The following is a 17,687-nucleotide window of genomic DNA, read 5'->3' on the forward strand; positions in this document are numbered from 1 at the left end:
TCCTTCTTTGATCCCTAACAAATGACACCGTCTGGGAGGGTAAGCAGCAGAGTTAAAATCTGCTTATAAATGATAAAAATATGCAGAGATGAGTAAAGCTAACTCGTCCTATCTACATACTCTCCTTTTAAAAGTTCTTTCTACAAGCAAGAACACGCAGTTGGTTGTGTTCGCAAAAAGAAAAGGAGTACTTGTGGCACCTTAGAGACTAACCAATTTATTTGAGCATAAGCTTTCGTGAGCTACAGCTTATGCTCAAATAAATTGGTTAGTCTCTAAGGTGCTACAAGTACTCCTTTTCTTTTTGCGAATACAGACTAACACAGCTGCTACTCTGAAACCAGTTGGTTGTCTTGCAACTTTCCTAACATTAAACTGCTTTATATTGCTTCAGTAATCATTTACTTTATTTATTTATTTATATAACAGATGCCAGTCCCACAGATTTAGAGGGTCAAATTTTAACGCAAGTAATTCCTGTGGGAGTAACTCCACTGACGCTAATAACATATTTACACAAGTAACAGCAGCATTTGATCAAAGGTACCCAATACACATGTAAATAAGATTTCTGTTTTTTATACTGCAAGATAGCCATGTGGTCACATCATTTTTTTTAAAAAGGAAAGAAACGAATATAAATTACAGAGACACACATAAACACACCTGTCATCATCCAGAATTTAAAAAAAAAAAAAAAAAAAAAAACCCCAGCAAAGATAGTTGAATGAAATTTTCTAACATTATCTACTTCTTAGATTATTCTTCTTCCAGCAACTAAAAACAACATGGCAAAGAGCTGCGGAAGACCAGCTGAAAAATCTGGGGCACAGCTGGGAACCACTGAAGGACTTGCAAGAAGCAGATAGGAGTGGAGGAGGAGCTTCGTCACTGCCCTAAACGGCAGAGGTGTAATAGGAACATGATGATAGAAATATTAAAATGTAATTTCATTTTTAAAGAAATTTTAAAGTGTATAAAATGCAATATATTCCTTTGCAATGGCATGAAGCTCTCTTTGACTTTGGTTTATGTGGGTGCAGACTACATCCTTCTTTTCAAAACTGGAGGCCGTGATTCAACAAAGCACTTAAGTATGTGCTTAAATCCATCTCTATTCAACAAAGCAGTTGCATGTCCATAAAGCTTAAGCACATGCTTCAGTGATTTGCTGAACTGAGTTCTTACTGGACCAATGTAAATTTCCTATTTTTAAGATTGGCACACAGTAGCTCTGTATTATGTTTTATTTTGAAAGCTTTAAAATTTCTTAACACAGAAAACAAACAAAATATGCATTTGTCATAGTCAGAGACAAAGGCAAAGCACACTGGAATTTTGCTAGGCAGTGTGTTGATGATCTGCTGATGCTGAGGTGTTATAAGTAAGATGAGAGATTTCAGATGCATAATTAGGGTAGAAGACGGTCCAATACATCTACTATATAAAATATCCACTTGATAGAACATCTTAGCAGAGGTCTGTGTCATTCATTCCTCGGAGATTTCATGGTCTTTTTCAGGCCCAGAAAACACATAATTTATTGTACAGATAGAGAAATTCTACTCTTAACTCAAACCCTTTTGACTTCAACTGGTTTCCACAGAGTGTAAGTCCTGGTTGAATTTGGTCCAGTATATCTGCTATATAAATGTGCTAAATGTACATTAAAAAACACCAGAGTATACATAAAAGTAGAAACAATTTAAATAAACTTTCCAATCACATTTACACATAGCTCAACGCCATAATGATACTGTATAATGTCCAAACCCTTTTCTAGCACAGACTGGTACAATCTTTTAAACAACAAACATACTCAAGGTGGTGACAAAGCTTCAGTATTGATGGACTAGGAGATGGATGATGAACTGTTAAAAGTTAAGATACAATGTTAAAACAAATAAATTTGTGCTAATTAGTAAAATTACGATGGCAACAAAAGCTGAAAATGAAAGTTGAGTTAGGGTCACCAACTTTCCTGAGTGGCTCTCCAAACGATCTTGGAATAGTTCCTTTCGCTCAGTAAAGTGTAAACTTATTACATACAATTCTTTACATATTGGTCCCTCATTTAAAACTGGACTGGGCAAGACAAAAGGAAAAATATTATTGGTAACACGAGATGACCTAACAGACATTTTCAAACTCAAAGTATTAGGACCCTCTTATGAAATAGGCATAGGTCTTTCCCATCTTTAAATTTCGGTTAGTTTGTTTCATAAAATACCAAAAACAAGAATGGAAAAAAGACTTGTTAGGTCAGCTAGTTCATCCCCCGCACAAAGCACAATTATTCACTGCAGTATATATTTTCTGACCAAGTTATTTAGATCAGTGCTACTCAAAGTGGTGGTCCGCAGACCAGTGTCAGTCCACGAGCCATCATTTGGAAAAAGAAATTGCCGGCCCCCCCATCAGATAGCTTGAGAAGCACTGATTTAGATAGTCTACAAAACATTGAATTTGAGGCTTAACTCAGATCTTCACATTTCTTTTTGCACAGAAAGAATTAAACCTAGTAAAATTCTGCAGGTATTACTTTTGGGCACAGTTTCAATTATCAGTATATGAAAGACGGCACACAGAACCAATTTGGGCAGAGTCCCTATTTACATTGTCCATGTGTACTAAAATTCTGTAACATAGCCAAGAAAAAGTTAGTTTTAGTTTATGTACAAAATAAAGTACAAAGATAAGGAAAACATTATGGACAGGAGGGGAAGTATGGGTATAATTCCTTTCCCTCTGACCAACAGTCTAATTCATACTATTTGCTAAAGATATAATATAAAATTGAGTTAGATCAAGTATATACATAAAACTAGGTTATCATCATCCTTACTTCTCATCAGTTTTCCTGTCTATAGTCCTATCCTTTTTATCTTTTATCTCCTTCACACATTGTGATAGAATTTTCTGTTGCTAGTTATTGACAGTTTCTTCCAAGATTAATGCTGCCCTCAAGATAGTTACCAGGACAGGTTAAAACAGCGTAATCTTATCCTTTCCCTTCAAAGAACTGTCAGTGTTGCTTCTTCACTGCTGACATGTTACACTAGCTCAAGAACTGAAAAAACAATATTGTTCCCAAACCTGAGTTTCCTGGATGATGTACCAAAGACGTCACCTCTAGCTCTAACTCTTCAATCTTAATGAGTTTCACATTTTTAATTTACCAAGTTTGGACGGCAATCAGAATTCAGCTGATCTTTAAAGCTGTTTAAACTGTTGTCCTTAATTCAACCTCTGAATAGCTGGTTTTTATAGTTTATTTTGGAAGTTCAAACTTTAAACGGTTTGGCTTAATGGATCACTTGGAAAAAAAAAAAGAACATTTTGTTCAAGCACTAAATAGGCTTTCCTCCAGAAAAATAATATTTGGAGCATGAATATGTGAAAATACCTCAATTATTATTGTACATTTTAATTGAAATCTGTGTATTTAGTAGAGAGTTCTAGTGTGCCTTTAAATCTGTTTGTTGACTGTAATGGTTTAACTAAAATTCCAAATATAATTAGAAATCAGACAGCTCAATTGTTTTGTCTGAAATATTTATTTACTTAAAAATAAGGAAACTTTTGGTGTGATAAATAGTACCCAAGTGTTACAATCTCAATTTCCTGAGACAAAATTAGATATAGCCCTACCATTTGGCTCAGTAACAGAATAATTTGAACTGGAAAGGTTGTCTATTCCCTCTCTTTGTACTGAGACATGAGAGTGACTTAAGACAGAATTTGTTTAGGAATAATTAAGGTATTTTCAGTGCAGAGGAAAGTATGACAAAGAAGTCCTTGCCATTTGTTCAGACAACAAAAATAAAATTAAAAAGATGAGACCTCTTCCAGTGCAATCATTCTAAACTGATGCATGGATGTTCAGCCTTAACCTTGTTAAGGAAGAAGAAACAGCAGTCACACAGCTAAAGAGTAGGGTTGTCACCCTTCAGGATTGGCCTGGAGTCTTCAGGAATTAAAGATTAATCTTTAATTAAAGATTATGTCATGTGATGAAATCTCCAGGAATACATCCAACCAAAATTGGCAACCCTACTAAAGAGCACTGTAGAAATTCAAAATTTCTCCATAATCATCAACCTCAAAGACACTTGACTGAAGACTCAAGAAGGTTGTATCTCTACATTTTCAATCAGCTACCATAACTATCCCAAATTTGTATTGACCAGGAGGATGGCTTTGTGGTTCCCATTCTTAATTGTTAACAAATAAAGACAAATTTCTTCTGATGCTGCATTAGTAGAGTTATCAGCCTGTAATCTGGCAATTTCCTTCAAAACTCCTCCTTCAATTGCTTTTGTGAATTTTATGCCTCTGTTGAACCCCTTGTGCAAAGCATATGCTGTGTTTTTTGATCAAAGCCATGATCCATCAATGTGCTCAGTGTTCAAGATAAAAGGTCAGGAAAGATACTGATAAGCATATATACAAAAGCATATTTTTAATAAGAAAATTGGCTAATTACTTGAACTTTTCCTCTTAACTTATCTTACAGATTGTCACTACTGTCCAGGTAGAAACAACATTGTTTCTTTAGAAACAATTTAAAAACGAAAACTCAAAGTCTTTCGAATTTCCAAGCAATTAATGTTTTTGGAGGAAAAAATATTCTAGTACTACTCAACCTAAATTTAAAACACTACTAAAAATAATCCCCATTTTCTTCGGTACCTTAACATTATATTACACTATGAGAAACATTTTTAACTCAAATGTCTAGGCTTGTATTTCAGTGGATCATACAATACGGATTAGGAAACTGAACTGCATTTCAGTGATTTGGGATTATTAGAAGTGACTCAAAGCAACCACTTAAAGAATAGCCATGGGAAAAAGGCAGTGCTCCAAAATAATTAAAAAAAACCAACTAAAACCAATGTATTTTTCAAAAAGATGTGTCTCTACAAAACATACCTACATCAAATCATTTTAAAAAAATGCAGTCTTGGTTACTTCTCACAAACAAAATGTATTTTTTCCAAAAACAATATATTTATTTTCTCTTCCAATGAGTAGGTGACAATGGGAAATAATATAATATAAATCAAAGCAATGGAGTAAACAAAAGCAAAAAGTTACACTATATTGCATTTATGCATCTCCAGGTTTATCATCATGTAACATTAAAGAAGACCACAGAAAGACTTTGCAATATTATTCTTGTACTTTGTGCGTCCGTCACTAAAATTAACTCTGATTAATTTGTGTGGCTGTCTGTGGGTATCTCATTGGCCTATTATGTTAAAAAAACTGACAAAAATAACTATAATGTGTTCGAAGAAGAGTGACTGTGCCAAGCCTAGTTTATTTTTGCATTTTATTTCTAAATACTATCAACTGAATTTTCCTTTGTTGAGCAACAGTGATATTTTAAAACAGAAACGTACCTTTTTTACTTGGGTTAAAAAAAACAGAACCCAGTACTATTTCCCATTATTCTTCATTAATTAAGCAGAAAATTACATAGAAATGCTTCATAGTAAATAAAATTTCTTCCAATAGAACTCTTTAAATGTCAACTAACCTTTCATCAAACAATTAAAATTATCACCACTTAGTTTACCAAAACTGGTGTGTTAAAGTAAAAATGAAATATATGGATTGTACTTTATTATTATTATTAGGTATACATCAAAAGGCGAGCCAGAATATATTGTTTGTTGACGTAAGGCCAAATCCTGGTTTCATGGTCAAATTTAAAAAGAAAAGGCACTGCCTGTGGGGACAAATCAGAGGACTGTGGGGAGGGAAAGGGGAGGAACCTTCCCTTCCTCCAATACACAAATAGAAGCAGGAGCATCCATAAAGCTATGTCATGGCCACTATTAAAATATGAAGAGGTGCAACAAACCCAGCCTTCTCTCTCCCCTGTATGTAGGGCTTTGGATGTGTCCGTGTCTATGGCTGTGCGTGTGTCTGTGTTTTAAAGTGTTTTAGCAATCCTTGTCTTTTTCTCCTGAAAGCCTGACCGAAGTCTCACTAATTTTCCTCAGTAAAATTTAAATATTATACTTCATATTATATAAACTCTTTGGAACGGCAACTGCTTCTTCTTGAAAGTTTGTCTAGCGCTGACCATAATGTATCCCAATCCTGACTGTGGCCTCTGGGTGCTACAGCAACATTAGATAGTAAAAAGCATAAATACCTCCATCACTTAAATGCCAACTTAAAGATCAGAAGCCTGAAGATGCCTATAATAACCAAGATATGAGTTAACATGCCTTTCTCTTTCAATGGATTCCCAAGTATGGTTGTGCAACAGGTGTTCCAGTAAAAAGCCAATCACTTCTCATTTATCTCAGCCTTCAGAATAGGTAATCTTTTTCAAGCTTAGCTCTTCTAATATGTCATTGTCATATGCCTAACTTTTGCTTCCTTTATATATACACTTTTGTACTTATACAGCACTTTTCACACACAGATGTTTAAGTTCTTTACAAAACTGAGTAAGCAATATTCTGTATTCCAGATGGGGGAAACTTATGCACAAAAAAGTTAAGCACCTCACCAAAGATCACATAGGAAATTAATGGGACAGTTGGGAAAATACTCAGTTCCCCTGATTTGTAGCCTTTTTGCTCAAGCCTCTATACAAATGCTCAACGTTCTATTCACTATTTCTTTCATTTAAATACTTCATTTAATAGGCTAGTGAAGAGGGGACTATATTACACCACAATAAAAAGAACTGAGTATCAGCTTTTCTTTTAGGGTTTTTTCCAAAACATACAAAAATAATTAGTTCCACACATACTCACTTAGAAAAGATTAGAGCTGTCATCCACCCTAGTTACATCAACAAATCCTTAAAATGTTCAGAACCCCACATTATGTCATATTGCAACATCACATTGTGAGAGACAAGCTTTCCCTATCAAACAAATTTATACAAGCAACAAACATGAAAGACATTTTCAAGAGTTTCACTGTTACAAAAATCAGTCTACCGTGTAATTCCCAAATCACAAGATCAAGCTACTCTGCCTAGTATCAACAGGCAAAACACTTTTCATTCTAACCTAAACACAATATTCCTAAATCCATAACTATTTACCTAATTCATTCAGCCTACACTTTTTCCATGACTGTCACAATTCCAGGGCTGAATGCACCTCTGACCCCGGCATAGTTTATGTTTAGAGGTCTCCGGCCTCAAGCCATCACCTCTCTGTGAGCAGGCATTTGCATCCCCCTTCTTCCAGACCAGGGATTTAGGCTTGCAGTCCCCCTGAAATTCACTCTGACTATCTCAACAGGTCTCATATGACCTCAATATCGAGAACCTGCTATTCTGTTCTCTCCCAAGCCTATGACAGTGGTTACCAGATTTCACAAAGCACAGCACATTTATTTAGTACAAAAGCATTACAAAGAAAACATAATAAAACAAATATTCTACCTGGGTGCTAAGCTTACCAAGTGTCACCCATCTTCCACAGAGAGACACTGGCAGCTTCCAGGTGCTTCAAACCCTTCCAGCAGGTTTTTCGGCCTCTTGAGTTACAATCTCATGCCAGTTTCTGGATCATGATGAGGGACTCTGAGTCAGTTTGTCATGACCCATTATACTAAACACCCTTTCTTTGTCTCTTAGCCTTTTGAGCCCTATCTGAACCCGTATATGCAATTCTCCTAGGGGATGGAACTGCTTTTGAATTGTTTACCTGTCCAGGGATTTGCAGGGATTCACCAATGATTTTAGCTGTTGGGGGAAGCTTGGTAACCTTACCCCCTTGGAGCTAAAATACATCCCTAGCTCACAAGGATACATATTACATTTAAAAGATACACATGCTTATGAATTATCCCTTTGCCTATAGCATCTGCACATCTCAATATAACAGACTTCTGAAGTTTCCACGCTTCTCTCATCTGTCACAGTTATGTCAATAACAATTCCTGCAATAAATGGAAAGGAAAATGTATTTGCTTGTCACTATTCCACAGTTGTTATCTAACCTCTTTTGGTCAAGACTTCCCTGAAATTATATTTTCCCTCCTAGGTGTTTCATTCCAACAAGAATCTTGGATTGTCTAAGGATTTATTTAAAAAGAAAAAGATAAGAGGAGGAAAAAAAGTTGATCACTATGCAGAGTAAGTAGAAAGGCTATGGCTGAATACATATTCCTCCCTGCCTCAGCCACTCTCCACACCCAGAGATCACTGGAGCAGCTAAGGCAGGGGAGAGAGAGAAGAGGAGCAGAGTTAGCCAGAGTCAACATAGCTACATCAGCTAGCATCAACACTCTCTGATCAGAGAAATAATGGAACAGCATCAAAATAGAAAAAAAAGACAAAGGGAAAGCAAAGATGAGAGGGGGGAGAAGAGAGAAATGGGAGAATTTCAGAAAGTAGAAAACAGTGGGAATGACTACAGAGGGAAGAAAAAGTGGGAATAGGAGAAGAAAAGCCCTACATCATTCCCCCCTTCATTACGTCAGATGAGAGAGAAAGAGCCCAATACTTTTCAGAAGTTACCTTGGTGAAGGGGAACCTCATGTTATCACCCTAACACACCAATGAAGTCCTCACCCCAAGAAGACAGCTCCAGGTAGAGAGAGAAAGTTGAAATAAAGCATTTTGTGAAGGGTGGAAGAATGCTGAGCTTCATAAAAGGCTTCCAAAAATTTGGAGAAGTTTTCAGACTTGCGGACATTTATCTAAACTCCAAATACCTTTTGAGGTCCTGAATAAATAAGTTATCCATATTAAAATAACCCAAAATCACCAGCAGCACTCATGACCCTCCATCAGCTGACTACCTGTTTAAATAATGGCCAAGACAGATTGCAGAATTGTCCCTAGAAAATTTTCAAATGTTGACAACTATAAAATCTGATTTACTTGAGAAGTCTTTTTTTTTCACATGTATTGTGTTTGCAGATGGACTGTTTTTACTGTATTGTATTCTTATGAATTCAACACAATTTATGCTCAAGCCAAGTAATGGTTACACTAGATTCTTGGATCACATCTATGAAAATGTTTTTCTGACAGTGTGACTTTAACAAGACACAGAAAATATGTTCTCAGAGAATATCCTCTACTACATTCAAAATCAGTGAGTTATAGTTACACCATTGAAAGATACTTAAATTTGACACAATGCAGAAACAGACCATAGAGACTAAGTGCTCTTGAAGGAAAACATTTTCTTAGTTGTATTAACATGATCTCAAAAGCAGCATGTTACAATGGTGCCTGCTGTAGCTATATTGGTAAAATAAGGCATAGTCAATGGTGGGTCTTAAAAACTTGTGAATTGTCTTAGAAAATTAAATAAGCATTTGCAAAATTCAAGGTATTTCCTATAGTGAAATACATGGAAATACTGCAAACATCGAGGAAACTCTCTCTCTCTTCATCACAGGTAAGCTGATAAGTGTAAGGGCCACTGTTTTTGATAATGGAGAATTATACTGACATGGAATTAACCAAGTAACTAGAATACAGGGATATATATGCTCAGTTCTCTTAGCTACACAGTTCCCTAAACTGATCAGCTACGAGTCTCTTACTTGCATAATCACTGAATTGTTATTTCTCAGTAACTGTACAGTGATTATGCAAATCTCACTACCTTGACTGACTACCCTCCATCTGCTCAGCCATTTGTACTCATACATTTCAAGTTCTAGATCAGTAAAGACAATTCCCCAGTCTGTTCAGCCTAAGCAGGTAAACTCCTAAATGTATATGAGACAGAAAAGGAGAGAAGGGGAGAAAGAGAAAGACAAAGAGTTTCTCTCACAATGGAAAAGAGAAAGTGTAATGTTGAAAGATAAGAGGGAGGGAAATTTAAACAACATATGTTTTTAATGTAGCCAACTGCAAAATTATACAGCCAGTCATACAGGACTGAGGACTGCATGCTAAAAGCGGTGGCTCTGAAAAGGACCTAGTGATCATGGTGAATAACCAGCTGAACAAGAGGTCCCAGTGCAATGCTACGGGTAATAGAGCGAACACAATCTTTGGATGTATAATCAGGGAAATATCAAGTTGGAGTAGGGAGGTAGCAAAACATCTGTATGGAGTATTGGTGAGATTATTATTGGATTACTAAATACAATTCCGGCATCCACTTTCTGAAAGAATGTTGAAAAATTAGAAAGGATTCAAGAATGATTTCATGCCTGGTAAATCTGCTTTACAGAGATAGATTTAAGAAGTGCACACTATTTACCTTATCAAAAAGAAAGTTAAGATGTGATTGATCACAGTCTATAAAGTATCTGCATGGGAAGAAGATTTCTTATAATAGAGTGATTTTTAGTCAACAAACGAATAACACGATCCAGAGCTGGAAGCTGAAGCTAGACAAATTCAGACTGGAAATAAGGCACAAATTTTTAACCATCAGGATAATTAGCTATTGGAACAATTTACCTTTGAATGTGGTGGATTCTCCGTCACTTGGAGTCTTTAAATAAAGACTTGGTGTCTATCTAAAAGATATGTTCTAGCTCAAGAAAAAGTTTTAGACTTGATGGGGGGGGGAGGAATCTATGAAATGAAAAGGAAGGAGGAGTAAGGGTGGAAGAAAGTACAAAAGAATTTAACCTTCTTGTTCCAAAAAAAATTGATCTTTTGACAACTCATTTCGTTTTTGTAGTTTCTTTTTTCGTTTAAAATGTAGATATATTTAATTAACATTTTCATTATGACCATAACTGAGGATGGCTCCTGTTAACTTTCCATGACCTTCAGTCTCAGAGTTTATTCAGTCAGGATACAGTTACTACTTTATTTAGGAAACACACTCAAGATTTAATTAAACAAACTGATGAGGGGAGGGGTGGGAAACTTAACACTTTTCAACACGTTAATGGCTAGAACAGAGTTAGTACAATGTTAATGAAGTTAGCAGTTCAAAATTCCAAGCAGATGTAGTACTACTTCATGGCTATTTTATAACTAATGCTGAGTTGAAAGAAAAGAGAGAAGACAACTTTGCTGCAACTGTCTGCTATTGGTATTCCAGGAGATATGTGTAGAGACAAAGAGAAAGTGATCTGGGGGGACATGTGGTGCTCATAATAGAGAAGAGACTGTAGTCCAAGAATCAGAGAAGAGACAGCAATTATACTACTATGCTAACAATCAATGCACAGAATGTCATTTGGATTGCTTTATCCGGGAAATTTTCAACACAATGAAAACAGCATAAAACCATTAATTTTAGACTTTTGCACACATGGAAAGATATTACAGACTTGCTTTTCTATGACTGAGCATTTTCATATCTATTTCAAATTTGGTTAGAAAGCTCATATTTCAGCCTATAATTTACTCTCCTAAAAGTTCTCGTGATATAATATCGTTTTTATTCTGGTGAAGGGCTAGGGAGGGGAGGAAGGAGAGAGACTGCTTGGACAAATATATCCATTATTTTATCTCAAGCTATAGTTCATCTATTAAACTGCCTTAAGCACTTTATAGTGCACCAGCCTTAAATGTTATTGAATAGATACCAATGTTTCATACCATCATGACCGCAAAAAATTCTCTTTTCCATTCCACAACAAAATTCCATGGATAACTTGCTTTAAGTGTATGCTCTAGCTCCAACAAAATCATGACACATTTATCAAGTAATCTAACTCTCCATCTCCCTGTTCTTTCTGCCCCAAAAAAACCACACAAATACTTGCTTAATTGTCTATCTGTAGCTCCTAAAGCAACGTAGTATGTTTAACTCTGGATTTCATTTGCATGTATGTACTGAAATTTTAAATTAACATATAACTTCTATCAGAAGTAGATATTAAAGTGTAAAAAAAGTTTGTACTGGGAAGCACTACCACAAGACAAGTCATGCAGTTATACTGGATACCTGCATGACATGTTTGTTCAGCCACCATAGCAATGCAGTCATAAAAATATCTCGCTAATACGTTTTTGTTACATATGTTACATTTTAGTAATAATTTGCTAATAAGGTGTCCCCGCACAGTTACATTGTACATCCTAAATTTGAATTTTCATTACTCAATGAATCTCTTTCCATACATAAAAACTACAATATTCTGCAATGGTTAAAGATGAAAATTAAATTTATTCATATTTTCTTCAGCATTTTAAACACACATTCATTTTACAAAAAAAGGACTGACATTTCTTCTTACACTTTTCAAACTATTTTTTAAAATAAATTTGTTTTTAACTTTCAAGCAACCATATTTAGAAATCATTTTTCTACTTCTTACATTTCAGTTACTTCTGTTAATGGAGAGGATAATTTTTTCCTGTACCTTCTGCTAGCCGAAAACGAACCTCAAAGACATTATCTACATCCCACTAACATGATCTTGTTCAATACCATGTCAGACTAGATGAATGTGCCCAGGGAACTACATTTTCAGGCTCCAGCTCTAAGAAGTTTATAAAATACAGAAGGTTAATATGAACTTACCAACTCTATTCCCTGTGGAAATGGAGTGTCAACCCAATCCTTCTGAGGAAACCTCTGAATTATTTTCCCCAAACCTTCTGCTGAGCCTGTAGAAAGACAAAAATCACAGCATGAAAGTTTCTCCCATTCAACAAATTTACTAACACCACCACTGTGGCTTATGTTGTGATAAATATCACAGTGTAAACTATTACATTTACACATCGAGACAGACAAATCCTACAGTGGTCTGAATGAAGCTTACAAGTGGATTTCTATTTTTATTAAAATAAAATACAATAGAGACCCTCATATAATCAAGAGCCAATTTCAAAACTGTCAATGACATTAAAATGTTATGGATTATAAAATTCTTTATAAAAATTTTGTAGCTCAAAAGTTTACTGGATTTGAATTAAAATGGCATTTTTGTTTTATCCAGGGCATAAATTACTAATGCACTCCAGTCTTCCTTGCCAGAACTCTTATTTCACTTCCTTCTATACCACAGTGAGATTAGAGACTCCTTAGGAAGCAGAATATGTATTTCTTAGACGTAGGAATAATGAAAATGAAATAGGAGTAGTTTAAAAATATAGCTATATCCATGGCTTACTTTCAATCCTAAAAATTATTTTTGCCTGGTCATATTACTACACTCCACAAGCATCTAACCACCAGAGAAATTCCATTCCCCAAGCATTTTGTACAACTGAAAAAGTCTCAGTTGGAGAGTCCATTGTTTTCTTTCTTCACCAATGATTTAAATGATTCATACATAAAAACTCTTCTGTTTAGGCAGTTTACTTGACAACAGCTAGGACCATTCTGGAGTTAGCCAGTACAGTGGTAAGTGCATAGTCAGTGCCTCCAATTAACACCCTCCTCATACTTGAGAAGACAGCATTGCCATCGTCTTGCAGTTGAAAAAAGGATCATCTCTCAGTTTATGCACAGGACTCAGATGAAAGAGACTTTCCTGGATCTGCTACTATCTTACTTCTTTGGATTCATCAATTACATTAAGGCTACAATTTTCAAAGGGACCTAAAAGAAGTAAAATTGAATTTCCATGGATATTGAGCACTGACCTCTTTTAGGTCCCTTTGAAAATCCCAACCTTAACTCATCTCTGCTTCTACTTCCCTAGTTGTAAAATGTGGATAATATTTTCCTATCTTGCAAGGGATTAAGGGGCTTAATTTTTTAATTTCTAAAAAAATGCACTTTATTTTCAGAAGCAAGACGCTGAAAGATTGCAAAGTATTTCATATGCACAAAAACTTTTCCAACATTCTTAACATATTTCCTTTACAACAGGAGATGTAAATCGCAGAACCATTTGAATCCTTTATTTAACGCAGTCCAATACTGAAAAATATTTAAAACCTATATTGATCTAAAATTCAATAGCTAGTTGTGTTATACTTCCACAATATACTCTGGACACTTAACACTTGCTTGCAATGTTAAAATCATGCTAATGTGAAAAGATTAAAGTATATCCTTGTAGAATTTTCAGAGAATACATTTAAACATTAAGAAACAATAAGAAAAGTGTTAATACTTGAGAGAGTTAAGAGTGATGTTCTTTGTGTTTGATTCACTGCAGATACTCAAAAAGCAAAAGAGAATAAATTATATTGTTTGTACTCCTACAAAAAACAATATTTAATTTGATACAGCAGATGTTGAATAGATAAGAATAATATTGTTTCACCTTTTATTGTGCAATCTAAACAGATGTGCCCTTTACACCACCCCAGACTAATTGGTAGTTTGAATTTGTTTTAGACCTTTGAAATCCATAATAAAAGCAGCTAAAAGTTGTTTTGAGGCAATCGGTATGGCAGTTTACTTTGCTCTATTTAGTCTATTTTAATATATTTACTCACAAAATTAGTTCTACCACTGGCCTTCTGCGATCTGTAATAATTCTTGAAAATAGCATGGTAACAGAATATGTTATAATACAGCAGTGACTTTTCCCTACAGAGAACAGCTTCACCCCTAAATAATGCTTAACATTGATTACTATTCCTGGCCTACAACTTTAATTAGTATTCATCTAAACAGGACAGGACATTGGAGAACTGCAAATCAGATTAGGGCAGAACGAGGAAGGAGGAATGGGGTAAGAGATGTGGCAGCCATGATGGGAAGTCACAGGCTGGAGGAATCGCAGTTTAGAAGCTCTATAAGTGCACCATTATGAAACTGGAGAAAAGCCTGTAGCAATTCTTTGGATTAAGTTTAGAGACAAGAGCAACAAGGGTAATGTCGTAATGGGCATCTGCTATAGCGCACCAGAGCAGGAGTATGAGGTAGACGAGGCTTTCTTCAACCAAGAGAAGTTGGTCAGCCTCACCTCAGTCCCTGGAAAAATCATGGAGCAGGTCCTAAAGGAATCCATTTTGAAGCACTTGGAAGAGAGGAAGGTGATCAGGAACAGTCAACATGGATTCACAAAGGGCAAGTCATGCCTGACCAACCTGATTGCATTCTATGATGAGATAACTGGCTCTGTGGATATGGGGAAAAACAGTGGACGTGATATAACTTGACTTTGTAAAGCTTTTGATACGATTTCCCACAGTAGTCTTGTCAGCAAGTTAAAAAAGGGATGGATTGGATGAATGGTGGATATAAGGTGGATAGAAAGCTGGTTAGATCGTCGGGCTCAACGTGTAGTGATCAATGGCTCGATGTCTAGTTGGTAGCTGGTATCAAGTGGAGTGCCCCAGGGGTCTGTCTTGGGGCCAGTTTTGTTCAACATCTTCATTAATGATCTGGATAATGGGATGGATTGCACCTTCAGCAAGTTCACGGATGACACTAAACTGGGGGTAGACGTAGATACATGGGAGGATAAGGATAGGGTCCAGAGTGACCTAGACAAATTGGAAGATTGAGCTCAAAGAAATCTGATGAGGTTCAAGACAAGTGCAAAGTCTTGCACTTAGGAAGGAAGAATCCCATGCATTGCTACAGGCTGTGGACCGACTGGCTAACCTTCTACAGAAAAGAACCTGGGGATTACAGTGGATGAGAAGCTGGATATGAGTCAACAGTGTGTCCTTCTTGCCAAGAACGCTAACAGCATATTGGGCTGCATTAGTAGGCGCATTGCCAGCAGATCGAGGGAAATGATTATTCCGCTCTATTCGGCACTGGTGAGGCCACATCTGGAGTACTGCATCCAGTTTTGGGCCCCCCACTACAGAAAGGATGTGGACAAATTGGAGAGAGTCCAGCGGAGGGCAACAAAAATGATTAGGGGACTGGGGCATATGACTTATGAGGAGAGGCTGAGGGACCTGGGCTTACTTAGTCTGCAGAAGAGAAGAGTGAGGGGGGATTTGATAGCAGCCTTCAACTATCTGAAGGGGGGTTCCAAAGAGGATGGAGCTACGGTGTTCTCAGTGGTGGCAGATGACGGAACAAGGAGCAGTGGTCTCAAGTTGCAGTGGGAGAGGTCTAGGTTGGATATTAGGAAAAACTATGTCACCAGGACAGTGGTGGAGCACTGGAATCGGTTACCAAGGGAGATGGTGGAATCTCCATCCTTAGAGGTTTTTAAGGCCCGGCCTGAAAAATCCCTGGCTGAGACGATTTAGTTGGGGTTGGTCCAGATGACCTCTGGAGGTCTCTTCCAACCCTAATCTTCTATGATTCTGTCTGTATAGGAAAGGAACGGAACGGTATGCCAGCCAGTGGGTGATAAGTGGCAGAAACTAAGAAGCAGGTAGAGACAGTGGCATAATTGTAATTGTGTAAGGAACAGAGCTCCAGACCCACTAATTAAAGTCAACCAGAGTTAAGAGGGGGGTAACCTTTATATTTTATTTAATTAATTTCCCTTTCTTCAGTCAAATGTTGCTCGAATCAGCTCTTAAGGAAGAAATTTCTGTCTGAGGTAATGTCTACACTGCAGTCAGGAGGTGTGATTGCAACACATGCAAACATACCCCAGGTTTGATCTAGCTAGGTGAAAACTAGTTTGAATTACAACAGCTTCAAGTGCCTGGGACCCTGAGTACATATTTAAGCAGCAGGCCTGTGCTACCACCGGCACTGCTACAGCTTCATTGCTGGTGTTATTGGAGCTCACTTTGACCTAGATACACCACAGCTCACTCAAGTATCTCTACATGTGCTGCAGCTCACAGATTACAGTGCAGACATATCCTGACTGACAAGAAGAATTCTATCTGTATCTCTTCTTTCTTCTGCTCTTGTCTCATCCTTCTTGGATGAGAGGGGGTGACCTGTGTTCCCTCTAAGCTGCGCAGTTGGGCGGCCACCCAGGAGAGATTGAAGTGCCACACATTTGATTAGCACAGCTGCGCACATCCGGCAGCGTGTGTTCAGGTGCCCCCCCCGTTGCTCCTGCAGCTGCCTCCAGGAGCCTCATCCTGGGAGGAAGGAGCATTGGGGGTGACTGAAGTGCTTCCACCACCCTCTCAATTTACTTTGGGTCCAGCAGGTGATTTCTGTTCCACCTCTCCCTCATGGAAGCACACTCTCTCAGCAGACTTCCACCCCTGCTCTCACTGCCCCCACCTAAATACACACACAGAATAGCTACATCTTCATATTGCAGTGATTGGCATCCATCCTACAGATACTAAAAAACTAGGAGTCTACCCGCCCCTCTTTCCAGGGGAGATTAATTGGGCTCTCTATTCTCCTTTCATCTCCATACACAGGGAGCTAGCTGCAAGCCTCCAACAGTTTCTCCCTGTGTCTCATAAAGGGATGGTAAGAGTTTCATCTATAAAACAAACAACAGGGCCTCTCCCTTTGTAGAATGGAGGACAACTCTCAAAAGTTGTCTTTTCTTCAAGCCCTGCCTGTCCCCCATCTGCTGTTCCTATTACTAGCAGAAGGGTGGGGGCAGAATTGGAAAGATGAAGCAGAACAGTGAGGACTCTGTCCTGTTGGACACCACAGGCATGCAATAGAGCCCTCTAATGAGACAGGAACAGGAAAGGGGGACAAAAGGAGTGAGATGAAGACAGAAGAACAGATTACTCAGACAACTGGAAAGGAATTATCAAATCAAATGGTTACAGCACTCCTTTGTTTATATTACCATTTGGGGCCCTAAATAGCATTTGATAACCTCATGGCCCCTTAGGTCCACTGTAGTTCACAAAAGACATCTCTGTGGGAAGATTGGGACAAGACAGACAGACTGATCCTGCAATAATGAAATCCAGAAAGCATCTCAAGCAGAGCACTTCTTGCCCTCTTTCTTTATGGGTT

The 17,687-nt window shown here is 37.3% G+C and overlaps 1 protein-coding gene across 1 annotated transcript in view; it reads right to left on the reverse strand.

Moving 5' to 3' along the window:
* The window catches only part of SBF2 (SET binding factor 2), a 553,147-nt gene that overhangs the window by 439,846 nt on the left and 95,614 nt on the right, over window positions 1-17,687 (reverse strand). Inside the window, exon 2 of the mRNA XM_077818401.1 lies at window positions 12,441-12,526. Coding sequence (XP_077674527.1) covers window positions 12,441-12,526 — 86 coding nt within the window. The remainder of the gene's footprint in view (window positions 1-12,440; window positions 12,527-17,687) is intronic.

This window comes from Eretmochelys imbricata, chromosome 6 (genome assembly GCF_965152235.1).
Source record: "Eretmochelys imbricata isolate rEreImb1 chromosome 6, rEreImb1.hap1, whole genome shotgun sequence".
In the NCBI taxonomy this organism is placed as follows: Eukaryota; Metazoa; Chordata; order Testudines; family Cheloniidae; genus Eretmochelys; species Eretmochelys imbricata.